The following is a 17,117-nucleotide window of genomic DNA, read 5'->3' as shown; positions in this document are numbered from 1 at the left end:
AAATTCTTCACTGGACTAGTCCTTTGGGATGGGTTTATAGATGCCATGCTCCTTTGGTCAAAATCTTGTAAAGGCAGTAAATAAGAAATCCATATGAAAAACTACTTTTGCCTGCAAAAAAATTTGAACATACCATGTATATTAAAGGTGGAAAAAGTAAAGATCAGTTTATTGCTTTAGAGTGTTCTCATATGGCTGCAGAAACCTTAATAAGTGTTTCCTAGGAAGCATGGAATGGCCTCAACACATAGTTTTAAAAATGTGCAGACTTGTAATACTGTAATGCAACTTATCCTGACAAGCTCCATAAGGACAAGGGCTTTTTATCTTGCCCCACCTTGACTCACCTGTTCATGTAACTATAGTATTGTTTGTCAGTGATGTGTAGAGAGCACACTGTCTCTAATTACATGGCTAAAAATTTTGAAAAAACACACAAAACATTCTGTGCTACATCTTATGTAGCTGTGTTCAAATTCATTAGAACATCTGAAGCTCAGCTGGTACAGGACCAAGCTAGGAAATATATGTGATAAATTGCAAATGGTATTGGAAATGGAAATATCCTCAAAGCCATTACATTATTAGTGACCTAAACCAGGACAGCTCATGACACTGGCTGGACTGAGAGCCAAGATGGGCAGACAAGGCTTCCACCTGCATGTTCCTCAGAGGGACTAAAAAAACCTTTAAAGACTTGTCGTATGCCTCCTGCTTTTGTCTGTAAAGGGAGAATATATGATCTTAGAGATGGATCACATAAAAATGAAGAGGTGTTTCCAAACAATTTCCCAGCCACTCAGTGTGAAGTTACTTGCAAGGTACATTTAATACCATATTCTCACAAAGCATTTATGTGGTCAGGACACCTAATTATCTTAGCAGGAGTCTCTGAAAGTCCCATCTTGAAGTTCTTGGCTTTGCAGTGTTTTAACTTAAGTGTTTCCATCTAATACTATAGGAAGCTGAACACATCAAATTGGAATAATTTTTGTATTAATTTTAAGAAGAGCACGGTTGTCATATAAATAAATGAAAGCAAGCACAGCATAATTTATGTCTGTTAAAAATGTAAGACTGAGCCCAATATACTAAATATAGATTTAGCTAAATTAATAAAAACCTTATCTTAAAATAATAGAAGACATCTCCTTAATCCATGTTCTCTGTGCCATCTAATTATAAAACCTAAACATATTAAAATTGAATTTCTAAACCAGTGGTAAATCACTAAAACCTATAATACAACCATATTTATGCTCCAAGTGTAAGCCCAGTTATTTTTAAAATTAACATATCCTTATTATATTTCTTAAAAATATCACAATCAGCTTTTTATTACTTAAAAATTACTTAAGAACCTCAGATCTTTGATTTTATTTTGAGTTGATAGTTACAGCAGTAAGAGATCACTCAGCTCAGTTATTAGTTTTCAGGCTTTATATATATGTTGATGTTATTGTTAGACATTTGCTTCATCAAAATGAAAGCAAAAAGTCATAGATGCGTGACTTCTGTGTTTTCTTAAAAAGTATCACTGTTTAAAAAAAATCCTTCCTTCTATATGAAACACTTATCAACTGTTCACACTAAGTATATAAAAAGCATCCAAAGACATAAGATAAAAAAAAAAATCTGACAAAAAGAGCAATTAGTGAAAACAAAAAATTATTTTCACAAAAATCCTGATTTCCTTGTTATCTACCAGTTTTACCACTCACAATTAAATACTTGAGTTGCAAAAACATGAAGTTAGTGTAACAAAGGGAAGTCATCTGGGGATTCCAGTAAAATTGAACTAGAAAGCTGTGAATTTCAGATAGATTTGGACTTACTATTTTTTAAATGTGAGCATAATTACTTTAGTAAAAAGACTACTGTAAAAATGAATAATATGTAGTCATTTCAGAGATTTTTATAGAAATAAGACAAAAACATAGAAAATTAATTATTAATATTTATAAATAAAAGTCCACTAAAACCAATTGTTTATAAATAGAACACTAACACATTTATTTCATTAAATATATGTCTAAATACATGAACTTAGCATAATATGCAGGATGATATAGCTATATTTGGTACACAGCTGCATCAAGGCTTTAGAATATTTGAGTCTAAGGTTGCTAGGCATGATATGTCAAATATCAAAGATTTAAAAATTACTTAAGATAATAAACAATCTTTTTGCAGGTCATGAGTTTCCCTTACTGTGTTGTTAATGTAAAAGCTACTGTGAAAGGTAAAACACATCACAGAAGGGTCTGGTGCCCTTTACTGACCTTCCAGTTGAGACCTGACAGCTGTAAAACTTTTTGGGATGCTCTATCTGAAGCACAGGATCAGAAAGACAAATGGGCAGCATCTGTTTTTAAGAAGTCTTAAAAGACAAGAAATCAGGGATAGGGCATGGTGGAAACTGAGTATTAAACACGTTTATTGTTGCAGATCTCACCTCAGGTTGTTAGGGCACCCACCAAATAAATAATAATAAATAAATAACTTCTTTCCAGGGGAAGAGCCCCAGAAACCTCAGGTAATGTGCAAACACTAGACTGAAACTGAAAAATACCAGTCATGAGGAGACTTGGAAGCCTGATTAAACAAAATCACGTAAACATGCAAGGATGCACTTACTGACAGGCAAATAAACCTCTTTTTGTGTGTAAAAGATTAAGGTGACCCTGCCTCTGAAATTTCTATTGTATCTCCCTAGCTTGTCTACAACTGAAAGGGCTGAGTGATTTTTGAAATATTTGGACTATGACACATTAACTACCTTATATGCTATTAGCCCATAGCAGCAACTACAGTGTGAATACAGCAGGAGATGAAATCAGTGACTCACAGCTTTTCTTTGCTGATGTGCCAGGAATGTGTCCAGCCCTGTGTATCTCCCTGCAATCAAACGTGGCATTAAATAGCATTTTCTCCTTACTCCCAGACTACACTTCACATGAATCCTGGACAGCTTCTCTTTGTTGAGCAGCTCCACCCACTGATGCCCTCACTTTCCTGCACAAATGGATCCAAGCTGGGTCATGGATCTCAAGGTCTGCCAGACAAACATCCAGCTTTTCAAGCACTTTCTTCCTTTAACCACCTTAAAGCCTGGCCCTAGGAAAGGTCTTCTGCTAAGCTACCCAAAACAGTAGAGGAGACATGGCATTTTAAGCAACTTTTTGTGGTTTTTTCCTTTAAAAACTCCAGAAATACTTCTACAAGGACTTTTTGCGGTGGCAATACCATTTGTAGCACTCAGTGTCTTAAGCAGCAACCAAATGTATACTCAAGATGCTTTGCTTTAAAGCAGCTGCAAAGCAGCTATAAACAGAGTTGAAAAGTTGTGCTGAAGAGGAGTGATAGCTCTGCCTGTTGGAAAGAAGCAAGACTAGTAAGTGTTAAGTGGCCAGCTCCTCTAGGACAAAGAACAAGGATGACAGCTTCATTCTCTCAAGTGAGACTACCACATTCATGTTAAATTATGTAATACAGTGAATAAAAGGGAAAAGAAATTTTAGGATAGAATTTCTTCCTTACCTATGTGATACTAAATGCTCTGTCCATACAACATGTATAGGAACAGAGTGAGCTATGACAAAGATAATCTAGAATAAAGTATTGCCTTGATGTGTATTCAAAATAATTACTAAAGTCCTGTGTAGGTACCATGGACCACAAAACCATTAGTTCTGAAGCTAGATGCAATATAACCATACCTGTGAAGCCACCAGCTCCCACCTAAAGACCTCTCTCAGCCCTCAGCAAATGGGAATAATTGCAGTAAGACGAAACTCTTTTAGGGCACGGTGCTTTAAGGTCCAACCAGGTGTGCCAGCAGAGACTCACAAATAGTGCTCTGAGCCTACAGCCCTCAGAGCTGACTAGCCCGGATTGGTGCTGTTGCTGTTGCTCCAAGAGCGACCTCTCTGCTGGCTTGCTCAGGACTGAGCTGAGCCTGTGCTTCAGACCTCACCTTTTATTGGCCCCCTAATCCTGCTCATGCGCAGTTGGGGCCCGCCCTAATCAGGCACAGGTGGGCTTGACACAAGCTCATGCCCACTGCCTGGCAATTAGTGGCACCTGGTTGCCTCATTTCACTACAATATGTATCAAGGTGGGTTAAGTGTCTCATGCTCTTGTTCTCTTTATGCTGCCTCCACATTTGTCCAGACTGGAAAACAACTGGATTGCACCAGACCTATCCTTGGATCTGGGACAGAGGCCCTGGTGTATACAAGGAAGCAGCCGTGGTGCTCATGAACCACAAGTTTGGAAGGATGTTTATGTCCCACGGTACAGATTCAGCCACGGTAATCAAAGACATCCATGACTTTACTGTACATGCCAAGCTACCAAACCTACACAGTAACTCCTAAAACCTTAATACCACTACCCCTCTGCTTCCCAGTATTGTTATTAGCATGCACAGATTAAACTCTTCTGTTTTTCATAGAAAAAGATTTGAGACTTGCAGTTTTCCAACTTAACGTTTTAAAAAAAAAATGTTTTCGCAGTCATAAAAGAGGCTCAAATGCAAACAATTTTTTTCTCACAGTTCTCTGTTTGCACTAGACAGGTTTGATATATTCTAGCTGGTTTTTTAACACCACCTAAATAAATTGCTTCCTTTTTTTTTTTTTTATTTTTTGTGAATGGTCAGCACATTTTGGATTATTATGGAAGCATCATAGATTCTTACTCTTGCCTTCTGTTCTTCCCAAGGCATTATTTCTTGGCCACAGCCACAGACAGAGCTCTATGCAGTACAGCTGGTCTTTTGTTTATTTTTGAGAACAAATTCTAGGTAACAAATTTTGCATAAATTTGTCTGTGATTTTTGCTGTCTTTGAGAGCAAATGGTTAGGTTTCACCACATTTTTGGCTATGTAATTTTATTCTGAAGAGAGGGATTTAACACATTTTCCATTACTGTGTAGATATAATGCTGACTCTATCATGAAAACTGCAGTGTCAGAACCCCTATTTAGGGAGCAAAATGTCAAAATATCTCAAAATAGCAAGGTTTTGTGTGGCTGCAAATTTCACCATGGCTGGGAAGTGGAAGATAATATTGTTTAGATCAGCATAAAATTCAGTCTTCAGTACTCAGCCAGCCATACATAAAAATGAGGAGATATGCAAGCAAAAATGAGTATTTACTGGAATGAAGTCTGTAGCAACTACACAAACGCGTAGCTTGAAGTAGTGCTGACAGACATCTTTCTCTCAGGGCAACTTGCATTTACCCAGAGCTTTTCTGGCAAAAGGTGGAGTGTCTAAAAATCAGACATAGTGATTGGAAGAAAAGAATATATAACTTTCTAGTAGCAGCTTAGACAATGGTTTAAAAAACTATTGCAGAAACAGCCCACTGATGCTTTGGGATGAGTGTACACACACTGAGAAAGACACTTATTTAGAGTGGTTACCTTCAGGTGGGGTAAATGAATGATGCTGGTGCCTATTTATCCAGATAAGAGAAGAGGTAACTCAAACTGCAAACTAAATGAGATGCAATCCTTTTAAAAGAGGCACAGGTCTTTTTCTTACTGCCATAAGCATGATTCCAATGCCATTTGCTTTACTCGTCGATTTAGTTTGCATTTTTCTTTTAGTCCTTGGTTTGATGTGCCTGACAAATTTAAGTGAATTGACATTTTGACTACAGATTTTAAGTGTTTACTTTACCAAAGACTACAACATTTATGTTAAATGTTGCCACTCTCACTTTTTTCTTGGATTTGTACCAACTTTTTCAGTAAGTGGTCTAAAATCCTGTAGTGGCTCCATTGCACAACTTGTTCTCACAGAGATTGTGATCTTCACACAGTCATATTTTTTTGCCTAATACTAGGCTGCCATCTGTTGACCAAATTAGCAGTTGTAGTACTAAGATAAGACAATCAATTACATAAAAAATAATTATCTTCAAAAGTCTTTGTAAGTTTAAATCTCAATTTTTAATTTTCTTTCTATCTGTATTCTTTAAAAAAAATTAATGTTTATCTTTAATTATTTAAAGAAAACAGTATTAGATCTTTTCCATTCATAGAACAGAGAAGTCTTCAAAGGAGACTCTACAGGCTAAAATAAACTGGAAATACTTTGGGAAGTAAATTGTAAGAGAAACATACTGTATGGACAGAATTGCCTGTCTTGCAATAATGTTACATTTTTCATCTTCAAAAAGTGTCCAAAGGGATCAAGATAATATTTCTGCAGAAAAAAATGAAAACAAAAAGGGGTCAAAGTGTTTACTACGTGATTCATTATTCATGTTTTTTTGGATCACTTTCAGTTTAAATTTGAAGTACAGATGAAAAAGTAACATGTTCGCATAGGGTAGTATTTCAGCTGGATTTAAAAGGGTAAAAGAGTTACTTTTATCAGTATGTATAGGCAAGAAGTTCTTCATGCCTGCTTTACTCAGCATCTGAAAAGTATATATAACTCTAAATGACAGTATGTATAAAACAGAGCATGTATTACATTTTTTTGCCTCAGAGGAGATTTGTAAGATTAACTTCATAACTACCGGAATGGCTTAAAGAAATTCTGATTGTGAGCAGCATGTATGAAAAAGGAGTCATTAGAAAAAAGTACATTTGAAACAAAATATTTTCAAGAATTGGTACATGGAAGTCTATTTCATAAAAGAAACAAACATTAAAAAACTCTATTTTGATATATGTTTTTTTAAATACATAAAAATAAGGATGGGTTTACTCTATTAATATTAATAAATGAGAATAATTTATAGTTAGACAGGAAAACAGAACCTAAATCAAATCAATGGTTCAAACACTGCATTACAGTGCTGACTTCAAGAATTTACATAGGTATGAAGATTTCCTACAGTCTCTAGTGACTCACCTTTGAATCATCCAGTTCCAGCTTTTTCAGAGACTTTCTAGCATAATCTACGAAAGAGGATGATTTGGAGAATGTTTTTCCAACATGATGATCACTAAAAAACAGCATCAAGGTGCAGGCTTGTACATATCCATCAACAGAAATTTACACATTTTCATAAATTTTTAACTCAAGAGGAATAAATCAGCTACTACTGCCAAGTTTGTAACAATTTACCTTTCCTTAGCTTTTACTTACAACAAGCAGTTAATATTTGGAAGAAATTTCTAGATACAGCAATTGTACAATTGTACTATGGTTATAGTAGAGTTATTATTTTACTTGAGTGTAATGCTTCTTTTAAATTTCTCCCTAATAGATACTTCATTCTATACATTTATAATACTTTTATGATACTTCTATAATTTACTATAATGCTGTTGTAATTTATTTACCATCAACCACTGGAGTGAGCAAATGCCAAGCTGGAGTAAAATTTCACTTTCACTTGTTACCTAGTGCTCTTATCCTCACTATTTTTATTTCACTGATGCCAGAATTTTCTCCTGTTTACAACTCAATGGCCTAGTTTTGAAGCCAGACAAAATATGGGTTGTTGAAAAAAAAAACCAACCCCACACCAAACACAGCCATCTTAAAACAGTGCATGAAAACTTACAGGAAGACTGAATCCTAACAGGCCACTTATATCTGTTCTCTGTGTTTGAAATATCTTGAAGAAACAACATGCAAAGTTTTTGTTAGTCTGAATTTGCTTTCTTGACTGTGTTTCAATACAATTCCACTTCCAGCTGTGCAGTGCACGAGTTACATTTTCAGCTACAGTAGCTGTGAGCATTCAATTACTTAAGAGGAAACAGCCTTTGTGAAATACTAAATAGAAATACCTTTAAATATTTCCTTCATCTTTATTCTGAGTAAAACATCCTTCTCCTTATTTAAGGATCAGGATTAACATCAACAGAGGTCAACAGAGTGACTTCACTCAGTGGTTGTTCTAATGCTGTTTAGCTGGCAGGAATCTTCACCCACTGAGATCCATTTTTATGGAAAGAATGAATTTTTGTTGTCATCTTTAATATTCACATGCCCCTAAACATTTGAGCTGATGCAGTCTAAAAATCAGTTAATGATGCTGTCATATCATTCTGTGCAAGATGAGTATCTGCCCTCCTAAGGACAAGTTACAGGGGGAAAGATATTCCCTGGATCTGGCTGGGATGAAACCAACTTCCCAGAAGCCCATATAGTGATGTGCTTCAGATTTGTGACTTCAAACAGTGCTGATAACACACTGATGTCTCAGCTGTTAGGGACTGCACAACCTCGAGGACTTCTCTGTTTCTCCCTCTGTCCCCCAGGGAGTAGTCTGGGGACACACAAGAAGTGTGGAAGTACATGGACAGGAAAGATGACAGACCATAGGGATATGCCATGCCATATAACATCATGCTCAGCAATAAAACTGGAATGGGGGAAGCTACTGTTTGTTTTTTTTCCAAAAGTATAACCTTAATTACTCCCTCCAAACTATACTGTCTTAAACAAATGAAACATGTTATAATCGATGTCATTTTTTTCTTTTATCTATAATTTTAGCCATGATTTTATGTGTGACATTTTATGTGACTTTAAAACAAACATCCATTCCTTCTCTCAGGAGTTTTACCTTCTGAAGGGCAAGCTGTCTGGCTCCACATTTAGCAAAAGATTTGGGGGTATCTGCATTAGCATTTATTTTAGATGAGGGATATGCATCTGAAATGAATTTTCTAGTCTTCCTCACTTCCCATGAAGTTTACACCATGGAATAGGTCAGAATGCAAAAAATAGGTTATTTTCAAGTGAAGTTAAACTGGAAAGTGTGCTTTTGGATGTGCTCTAAGTGCTAAAGGGCATATAACTCACAGAAATAGATGAAATCTAATCCAACTACAACTCCAGAAAACAAGTATAGTGCATATGTCAGGTCCTCAGCACCAGCTCTTCAAATTCCATCCTACAAGGGTACAGTACTTGCTACCATAGGCACAGGCAGTAAGTGGCTCTTTTACAGTCATGCTGGCCACAGGACTTTCGGCAGCTTTTCTCAGGACAAACTGAAATGTCTAATTGTCTTCTGTAGTATTAAAGCTTCCAGGACCTCTACGTAACAGGGTAACCCAATACTGGTTTGACTTTTTAATGAATTTGCAATCATTTCTCTGGTGAAGATACGTTTTGTCCATATACTGGTACTAAAGAGGACCTATTTCAGCTATGAGTAAAGGAAAGGCAATGGATTTGCAATGTGGATGAAAGAAGTTATCTTGCTTTTTAGTACCACTATGTATATGCAGTCTGATGAGACTGATTCTTACACCATTCTGCTTTATAACAGATACATTCTCTATAAAATAGGAATCAGAGCTTTGGTTTAATTCTGTGAATTCGGTGTCCTACCTTTTGGTAACACCATAGATTTCTTCTATAATAACCTGAAGAACAGCTCGATAAAACAATGATTCTGTAGGCAGCTGCAAAGAATTTCACAAGAGCAAGGATTTAAAATTGGCAATGAAATTAAGAACAGAGCAGCAAAACAAGTATTGGCTATATTAACTACTTATTGGCTTGTGCTCTTTACAATCAGTTGTAACAGGTTTAAGAGGGCAATTTACTAATGTTTTTGCAACCACTTATAATTAGTTTTTTGTGTCAGATGCTAACATAACCATGAATGCAAGAAAAAACCCCAAGAAATCAAAACTCTAATGTAGAAGCTTCAAGGTTGGCAAAGGAAAAAAGAACAGAGAAGAGAACCATACCGATTGTGATCCAAAATCTACTATGCAAAGTAAATATAACAATCTACCTAACCTGTTTTAAAGACAAAAGGAGTAACTCCCCAGCTGAATCATCATACACTGTGGTCTGAATCATGCAGAAAGAGGATACACTGAAAACTGGTAACTTTGTGTATGAAAGATGTTTGCATAAGAACAGTTAATACTTGACAAAAATTTGTGGCAAGAAGCACTTCTAGTAAAGACCACTAAAGTTAGTGAGCTTACACATGGTAACTCAGCCTTGCCTTTTAAATGTTGACCATCCAAAAGGATAACTTGCACAACAGTAATTCAGAGTATTCACAGGGCAAAAAATATAGAGAGATGAGAGTGATGATGTTTCTTACAGGTTCAAGCTTTTGTCATAACAATTTCTATTTTTACAAGAGTTGGTAAAGAGTGATCCAAACCAGGCATATCAGAAGGACATTTGAACTGAATTTATGTGTTAGCTGAAAGATAGGAAAAGAAGTTAAAATAGGTACTTTAATGTCTCTAAATTTTAAGCTGAGCCTTTTTTCCTGACTCATAATTGTAAAAAGAAAACATTCACTAAGTACAATCACATCAATAAAAATGTGATTTCATGATGACATATGCTATCTATCAGGATTTGATACAGTTTATGTTAGTACTTGAGATTCGAGAAATGCACAAGTTCAATAAAAGGTCATGGATTAAGAGCATTCAAGGGGGAAAAACACTTTATATCTTAGAATGGCTAAAATAAACAATATTACTTACCATTTGGCCAACTGCAACTCGCTCCAAAGCCTTTAAGAGAGAAGGAATTAAATTGCTGGTATGTTTATTCTTTATCAGAACATTTTATAAACACATTGTTTAAAAGTCATAGGAGATTAAATTTTACAGGATTAATGGTGTGACATAACACGAACTTGCACACTTTAAAGTGTTAATACCTTTAGGGACCCATAATCAGCTCACTCCTGTTATTTTGGTTTATTTATAGGAGAAGCAATGACAACCATCTTTACAGAAACAGACACATGCAAAAGTTGTTTGCTTTTTTTAGTATTGTAAAAATATTTCAGAGGACTACTTCCTGTGACAGCACTAAAAAGAAATTTTCTTGAGTCTGTTCCTACCAAAATACAAATAATTGACTTTACATACTTAACTATTTTAAAATAAATATAACTTCAATGTCCAATATCTTTGATTACTTTCACTCCCTCGTGTTCAGATATATTGAACTTCCATATATAAAGTTAGTTAGAATAAAAAATTCAGAGGGACTGCAGTTCAAAAGTCTGTGCATTATCTTTCACTAGATTCTTCACACCATAAAACCTGATGCAGGTGTAAAAACACTTGATTTTTTATGATCCACAGGGACAAAACCTAACAAAGAATTACAAGCGTAGAATATTTTTCCACAGTTGAAAAGATAATGTGCCTATAAAAATTTCAACCAAATATTAAAGATTGTAGTAGAACTGAAGACAAAACTTTAGTACATTATCTGACACTACAACAAACCAGACAACAAACCAAAAATGCCTCATCATTAATAGGTCATTGTCAACTTTAGTCCCCAAACTGCATTACAGTAAGTAAGACTGAATCACCCACTTTTCTTTCTCCTAACTTTAGAACTGATCTTGTCTTTCAGATTTTTCTTCAGACATAGACCAAGTAGTTGGACTTTCTCCATTGATGGCTTTGACTGACTCTCAGGTCACAGCTTCTGCTGTGTAAGCAATAGCTCTCATACCACCATATACCTGCTGCTGCTTAGAAGATGGATGTGGGTTCCAAATATGTATTGTAAGGTTCTTAAAACAAAATTCTTGTCCAGAATTCTTGTCTTCGACCCTTGGCATATTAACATAAGCAATACTGCCGAACATCATTAGTTAGATTTAGTTTAACAACATTAGACTTAGTTTTTCCAAGCCAGCCACTATGCTTAGGAAGATGTGTGCCTCGCTGCACTCCACTGCCTCCCTTGTACCTCCTAGAAGGGAAATCCCAGTCATGAAAAACACACAGAAAGAATTACAAACGTAACAGCAGTAGAAGTATCTAGTGACACAGGAGAACTCTTTGCCTTTCATGAATGTTTAAACAAAAAAAAGTTTTTAACTGCCAAATTTCTGTGATTTCTGAGAAATCTAAAAAAGATATTAAAGGCATGATCAGTAGACTCTTGGGAGTCATTTCGTTACAAAATTTATCTTCCTACCATTGCTGAAAAACAGCCTGATCTTTTCCTTTCCAAAAGAAATGAAATGGGAAAGGAAATAGCTAATGTGTCAGATGAGGAAGAATTGGCACTGACAAGAACAAGAGAAAAGGAAAATCCTTTTAGAAAGCACTTTTTGTGCTAAGTTTTACAGCAATATCTCTAAAAGGAACAATTTTTTTCATACACCTTGCCAGGTGTGACACATGTAAGCCTCACAAATACTAAACAACTGCCCTCCTCTCTCCTGATAGCATCTTAGTTCTTGTTTACATAATCTCAATACATTAGCCTATACTGTGGCTTTAGTCCACACTGTTCACAGTAACAGAGGTACAGAGCCAGCAGCAGAGGCTAGCCAGAACCTGATGTATTCATCTTGGTACCAGAGATTAAACATTAATAGAGGAAAGGAATAGTGGTCTTCTAACTGAAACAGTGGTTTGAATTTTTAGTACATGTGTGTTTTTTCAAATTAGACAACAGTTCATCATCCTGTCTTGATGGGGCTAGGTCTTTAAAAGCACTTTATCTCTTGGTGCAATGTTAAAAAGATGTTTCCAGTCTCTTAAGCCACATGGATTTTAATGCTCTTCCAGTTATTGGAACAAGAAGGTTTGTTTAGGTTTTAAATAGTCAGAACATTCAATATTATGAATCATTAAGGCGTTGGGGGAGTTACTGATTGCAATCCTTCTACAATTGCCTTGTTCCCCTCTAAATCCTTGGCCAGGAACTATTACCCTGAGGAGTTACCTTGTTTAGGTTTCGACAAACGTTTGGCCTTTCTGTCCACTCTTAAAATACATTTCTGTCAATACTTATTTTTTCATGCCTTCAGCAAGTATAAAATATATAAAGGTGGAGGTCATTACTAATTTTTTTAGATATAATTCATCATGCTTACAACATTAATGATGTTATTCTGTAGAGTTTTGGATGAAAGTCATCACTCTAGGATTAGAGGCCAAAAACAATGAATTCTGTAACATCTGGATAAAGCTCTCAGTAGGAAAAAGAAAAGAAGGGGAATCATACCAAGCATGCTGACATTCTAGCATTGCGACCACAGCACCAGCCCTTGTCCTTCAAGTACTGACACATGGGAAATCCCCACATTTCCTCTGGGCAAGCTGCAAAATGAAGAAAAAAAAACTTAGGCATAACTTGCATTGTCTATTTTTCTCTTACTTACAGAATACACAATGGATTGAGCAAGCTAAGCAGTAGTTAATGGTAGATGAAGCACTTACCTGCTCTAGTCCAGTACCAAAAACGGTGGCTGTGTTCCCTGTAACAAATGTTTTTGGTTTATACTGAATTTCTGGTAATTTTACATTTTCCAAAACAATTTAAAATTTGTGTCTTTTATGAAACTCCACAGAAAAAAAAAACATTCCAAGGGGCAACAGTAAAGTTGAGAAATGCTCATGGCACCTAATGCCATGCCTTGAGTCACAAGATGTAAGCTGGGCAGTCATTCAATGTAGCAGGACTTTGTATCACTATTCATTGGGTCCTTCTACCAGAAATATCTTTTAAACATCACACAGAACAACGTGTATTTGTTTGCTTCAGTTCTGAAGGCCCATGTTTTGCTGTGTGGCGTAATACTTGTTTTCCAGAAAAGAGCAGCTGGGAAGGCTCTTGCTGTTTCTTCATAGCACCAAGATGCATTTCCTTCACAATCTGTGCTCAGTTTGTTTCAGTATCATTAATATTTTTAATAAAAACACAATTTTTCATGTTTAATACTCATGCCAATGTGGGAAAACTAAAGCATAGGGATTACTTCATAGATGTGCATAACAGTGAGTTTTAAATGCAGACAAATCCTACAAAGTTTTGAATTTTCTTTAGTGCATCTGTCAGCTATTTTTTAGAATGCTAAATAAGAAATACTACTTTCTTGGAAAAAAACCAAATTGGCCAGGATCCTGGCTTTTTAGCACAGAAAGATGACTTGGGCATATTTAAAGATAAATCAATGTAATGGGGTTAAAAAAAGGACAGCAGAGCTACAACTCTTGAAATTTACTTGAAGTATGATATACATACGCGTAAGTAGAATTCATTTCATGGGAGTTAAGCAAAGAAAAAGGGATATAGTAAACTATAAATGATACAACCCTCTTCCCCACAGCAAAACCCCTCGGTTTTCTAGCAGCAGTTCCCAATCTTTGATGATCTCTAGAGAGAAACAGCAAGCAGGTAATCTGCAGGCAATCTCACAGTCTGATTTCCTTTTACCCCTGAATAATGTCAGGGGCTCTTAAGGAATGAATGCTGGTTTGAGGACCACGACCTAAGAACAGGAGGTTAATTCTGGAAAATTACCAAACCAAGAAAGAAAAATCCTTTAGATACAAGGATAAAATTTGGCAATACTAGGAATCTAGGAAGATTTTGTAAGTGCCTCTTGTCAAAATATAAAACATTAACTTACCTTCAACTGTAATTCCATACGTGGAATAAACCTGAGTATTTCTACTACAGGGATGGTAGTAAGAACTTAATCAATGTATTTTTTGCAAAAAGAAACAATGACTGCTATGGTTCCCATTGTATAATTCATATTAGTAAGTCTTTCTAACTCATATGTTAAAATATTTCAAAATAAAATTTACAGACTGAGGTAGAAAGATGAAATAATACATCTTTTCAAGTTTACCTTATAATTTACAACCCTGTCCCTAGCCAAACTAATAATCCAAGAGTTAGTTGCTACCAACTGAGCTACATTCCCAATATTAGAGCACTATGCTCATGCAGAATTCTGAATAACTTATGAATGCTTTAAAAAAGGTAATAAGGCAAAGCACCATCTTTATTTAAATTACTGACACCAAAACCAGGAAAAAACCAGAGGGAAGCAAATGCTCTTTCATTTTTTGTGTGTATATCCAAAGTTGACTACATATCTACACTATTGTCTTGAGTTCTATTTGTTTTCCCATATCCAGCCCATTCTCAAGAACACTGTTGGTTAAAAACAATTGTACAATTGGATATATTGCTATAAGGTTCATATATTTATCAGCTACATTTTAAAACACTGCAAATGGTTAATGCCTGCAACTATTTTCAGATATAGTTAATATTAGATAGCTCACTAATTACCATATTGTGCTTCTTTCTGACAAAACAGCAGCTGTTTTAAATGATATCAATCTCCAAAAACTTTCAGGCAACATCTTAAGTATGAGTACCCTATGGAAGATTTCACAGCCATCAGCACAAGTGTGCAACAGCACATGAAACAACTGTATTATAATTCAATACAGAGAAGCCAATCAGACAGAATTCTTTCCAGGAAGAAAGAAATTTGAAGGCATTTGAATAAGGTAACAAAAAAGTTAAAAACATGGGGAATTCTAGGTAACCTTTTAATGAACTGAAATGAAATTATGTATTCTATGTAGAAGATTGTAGATATATGACTTTACCTCTCAGCTAACCTTTAAAAAAACACATTTAGTAAAATGAATTGCTGCAACTACTACACCAAAACTGGAAAACAAAACAAAAAGTAATTCTGTTATGGTTTAGATCAAAATCTACAAACTGTGGTGGAAGAGAGGAAGGGAACAGAGGAAACAGAATAAAAGCAGTGTCAGGAACAACATGAGAAGTTGTATCCTTATTCAGCTTCCTTAGAAACCTACGTAGGTAAAATATTGACTTCAGTAGTTTGAAGATGTTTTTCACTGTCCCCATAAATCAGATACATTTGGTCAAAGTGAGGAAGCATTCTCACCAAAATCACTCCAGTATACACATCAGAGTAAGACAGAGTAAATTACACAAAAACATATAATGCTGAATAAAACAGAAAAGAACAGTTCCAACTCTTAGCCACAGAAACAATTACTATTACTTTGCCCTCACTGAGATTAGTAACAGCTTAGTTTCATGGAGGAGTTAAACAAGAGTTTAAACAAAGGAATCTTTTTCTTACTATTCTTTTTCAAGATTAAATTATATTTTTCTGAAAGCTGTAGTATCTTCTTTCCTATAAAAGGACTTTAATAGGAACTTTCCAAATTTTCATCCCTTTTTTTCCAATTACTATTTTTTTCATGTCTTCTGAAAATAGAGACTTTGTAGACCTTAAAATACAGGTGAGAGAATTCTTCTAAATATTCATATACTTTAAGCAATCTCTCAATAGATTTATTAACTCTTCTTATGATCACAGGGATGTTTCATGACTGATTAAACCCAGCAGCTCATTTCTTATTCTAAGAGGCAGAAATGTTACATGGAGAAGCTGTTTTGACTTAAGGTTAGTATATACTTGAAAACTCTTGCAGGAGACTGACATTTTGGGAAAGGCACACAAATACATCTAGATGCCTGCCACAACTGAAAAATATTAATAGAATTTTTCACTCTCTGCTGTCTAGCAAAGGAGAATACAAAGCCTCGGGGTCTGTACTGGTAAAATTTTTATTTGAGTAAATGTAAAGTCTCATACTTCATCATCAACCAAACAGGACTAAACATAAAGTATGTTGGATTACCTTTCAACTTCTGGGAAACCAAAACTACTGCTGCTTTTTAATATGTTGGCAATTTCTTATTCCTTAACTTACTCCTGGAAGTAATTTGTTATTTCCTGTTCTCTAATTTTTTAGACCTTTTTGTAAGACCTTCAGTAAATTGCTCTTAAGTTTTATAGAGGAATTGGACTTCCTCTTTGTGTACTTTTTGTAATACTGCAGTAGTAGTACCACATACCATTTGGAACATGTGTACTATTTTGAACTTTGCAAAGGATTTTCCCCCTTTCCATTTAACTTCCAAATGAAAAACTGGCAATACACATGAACATCTGGTACACTGAAAATACTGTCATGAGTAGCAAGAATTTATAAATCACAAAAAATATATTATAAATGTATAATTAGATCATCTGCAGCTTTTCTCATTATTTAATTCTGTCTGGATACAGAGAAAACCTTCAGGCAAATGTTAATGTTTTCACCATCTTGTTCACAGATCCATTAAGACTCCTACTGTCTCAGCAGTGTTTCAAAGATTTTTTAAAAATTTGTTTAAATAACAAAACAATTAAGCACAGCTAGGGAACAGGATTTTAAAAATAGACATTACTGAATGCTTTTTATTTATGCTTCATTTTTTTTATAGTTATAGGAAAACTGACTAGAAGTAACTTCTATTGAAAACTATTTGCTAAATTC

At 35.2% G+C, this 17,117-nt stretch overlaps 1 protein-coding gene across 1 annotated transcript in view; it reads right to left on the bottom strand.

Moving 5' to 3' along the window:
- Window positions 1-17,117, bottom strand: part of METTL25 (methyltransferase like 25) — a 58,545-nt gene that overhangs the window by 6,771 nt on the left and 34,657 nt on the right. The window contains exons 6-9 of the mRNA XM_030454980.1: window positions 12,952-13,046; window positions 10,449-10,478; window positions 9,319-9,392; window positions 6,877-6,970 (exon numbers count right to left, since the gene is read on the bottom strand). Coding sequence (XP_030310840.1) covers window positions 6,877-6,970; window positions 9,319-9,392; window positions 10,449-10,478; window positions 12,952-13,046 — 293 coding nt within the window. The remainder of the gene's footprint in view (window positions 1-6,876; window positions 6,971-9,318; window positions 9,393-10,448; window positions 10,479-12,951; window positions 13,047-17,117) is intronic.

This window comes from Calypte anna, chromosome 1 (assembly GCF_003957555.1).
Source record: "Calypte anna isolate BGI_N300 chromosome 1, bCalAnn1_v1.p, whole genome shotgun sequence".
Classification (NCBI taxonomy): Eukaryota; Metazoa; Chordata; class Aves; order Apodiformes; family Trochilidae; genus Calypte; species Calypte anna.
This window is presented reverse-complemented; position numbering and strand designations above follow the sequence as displayed.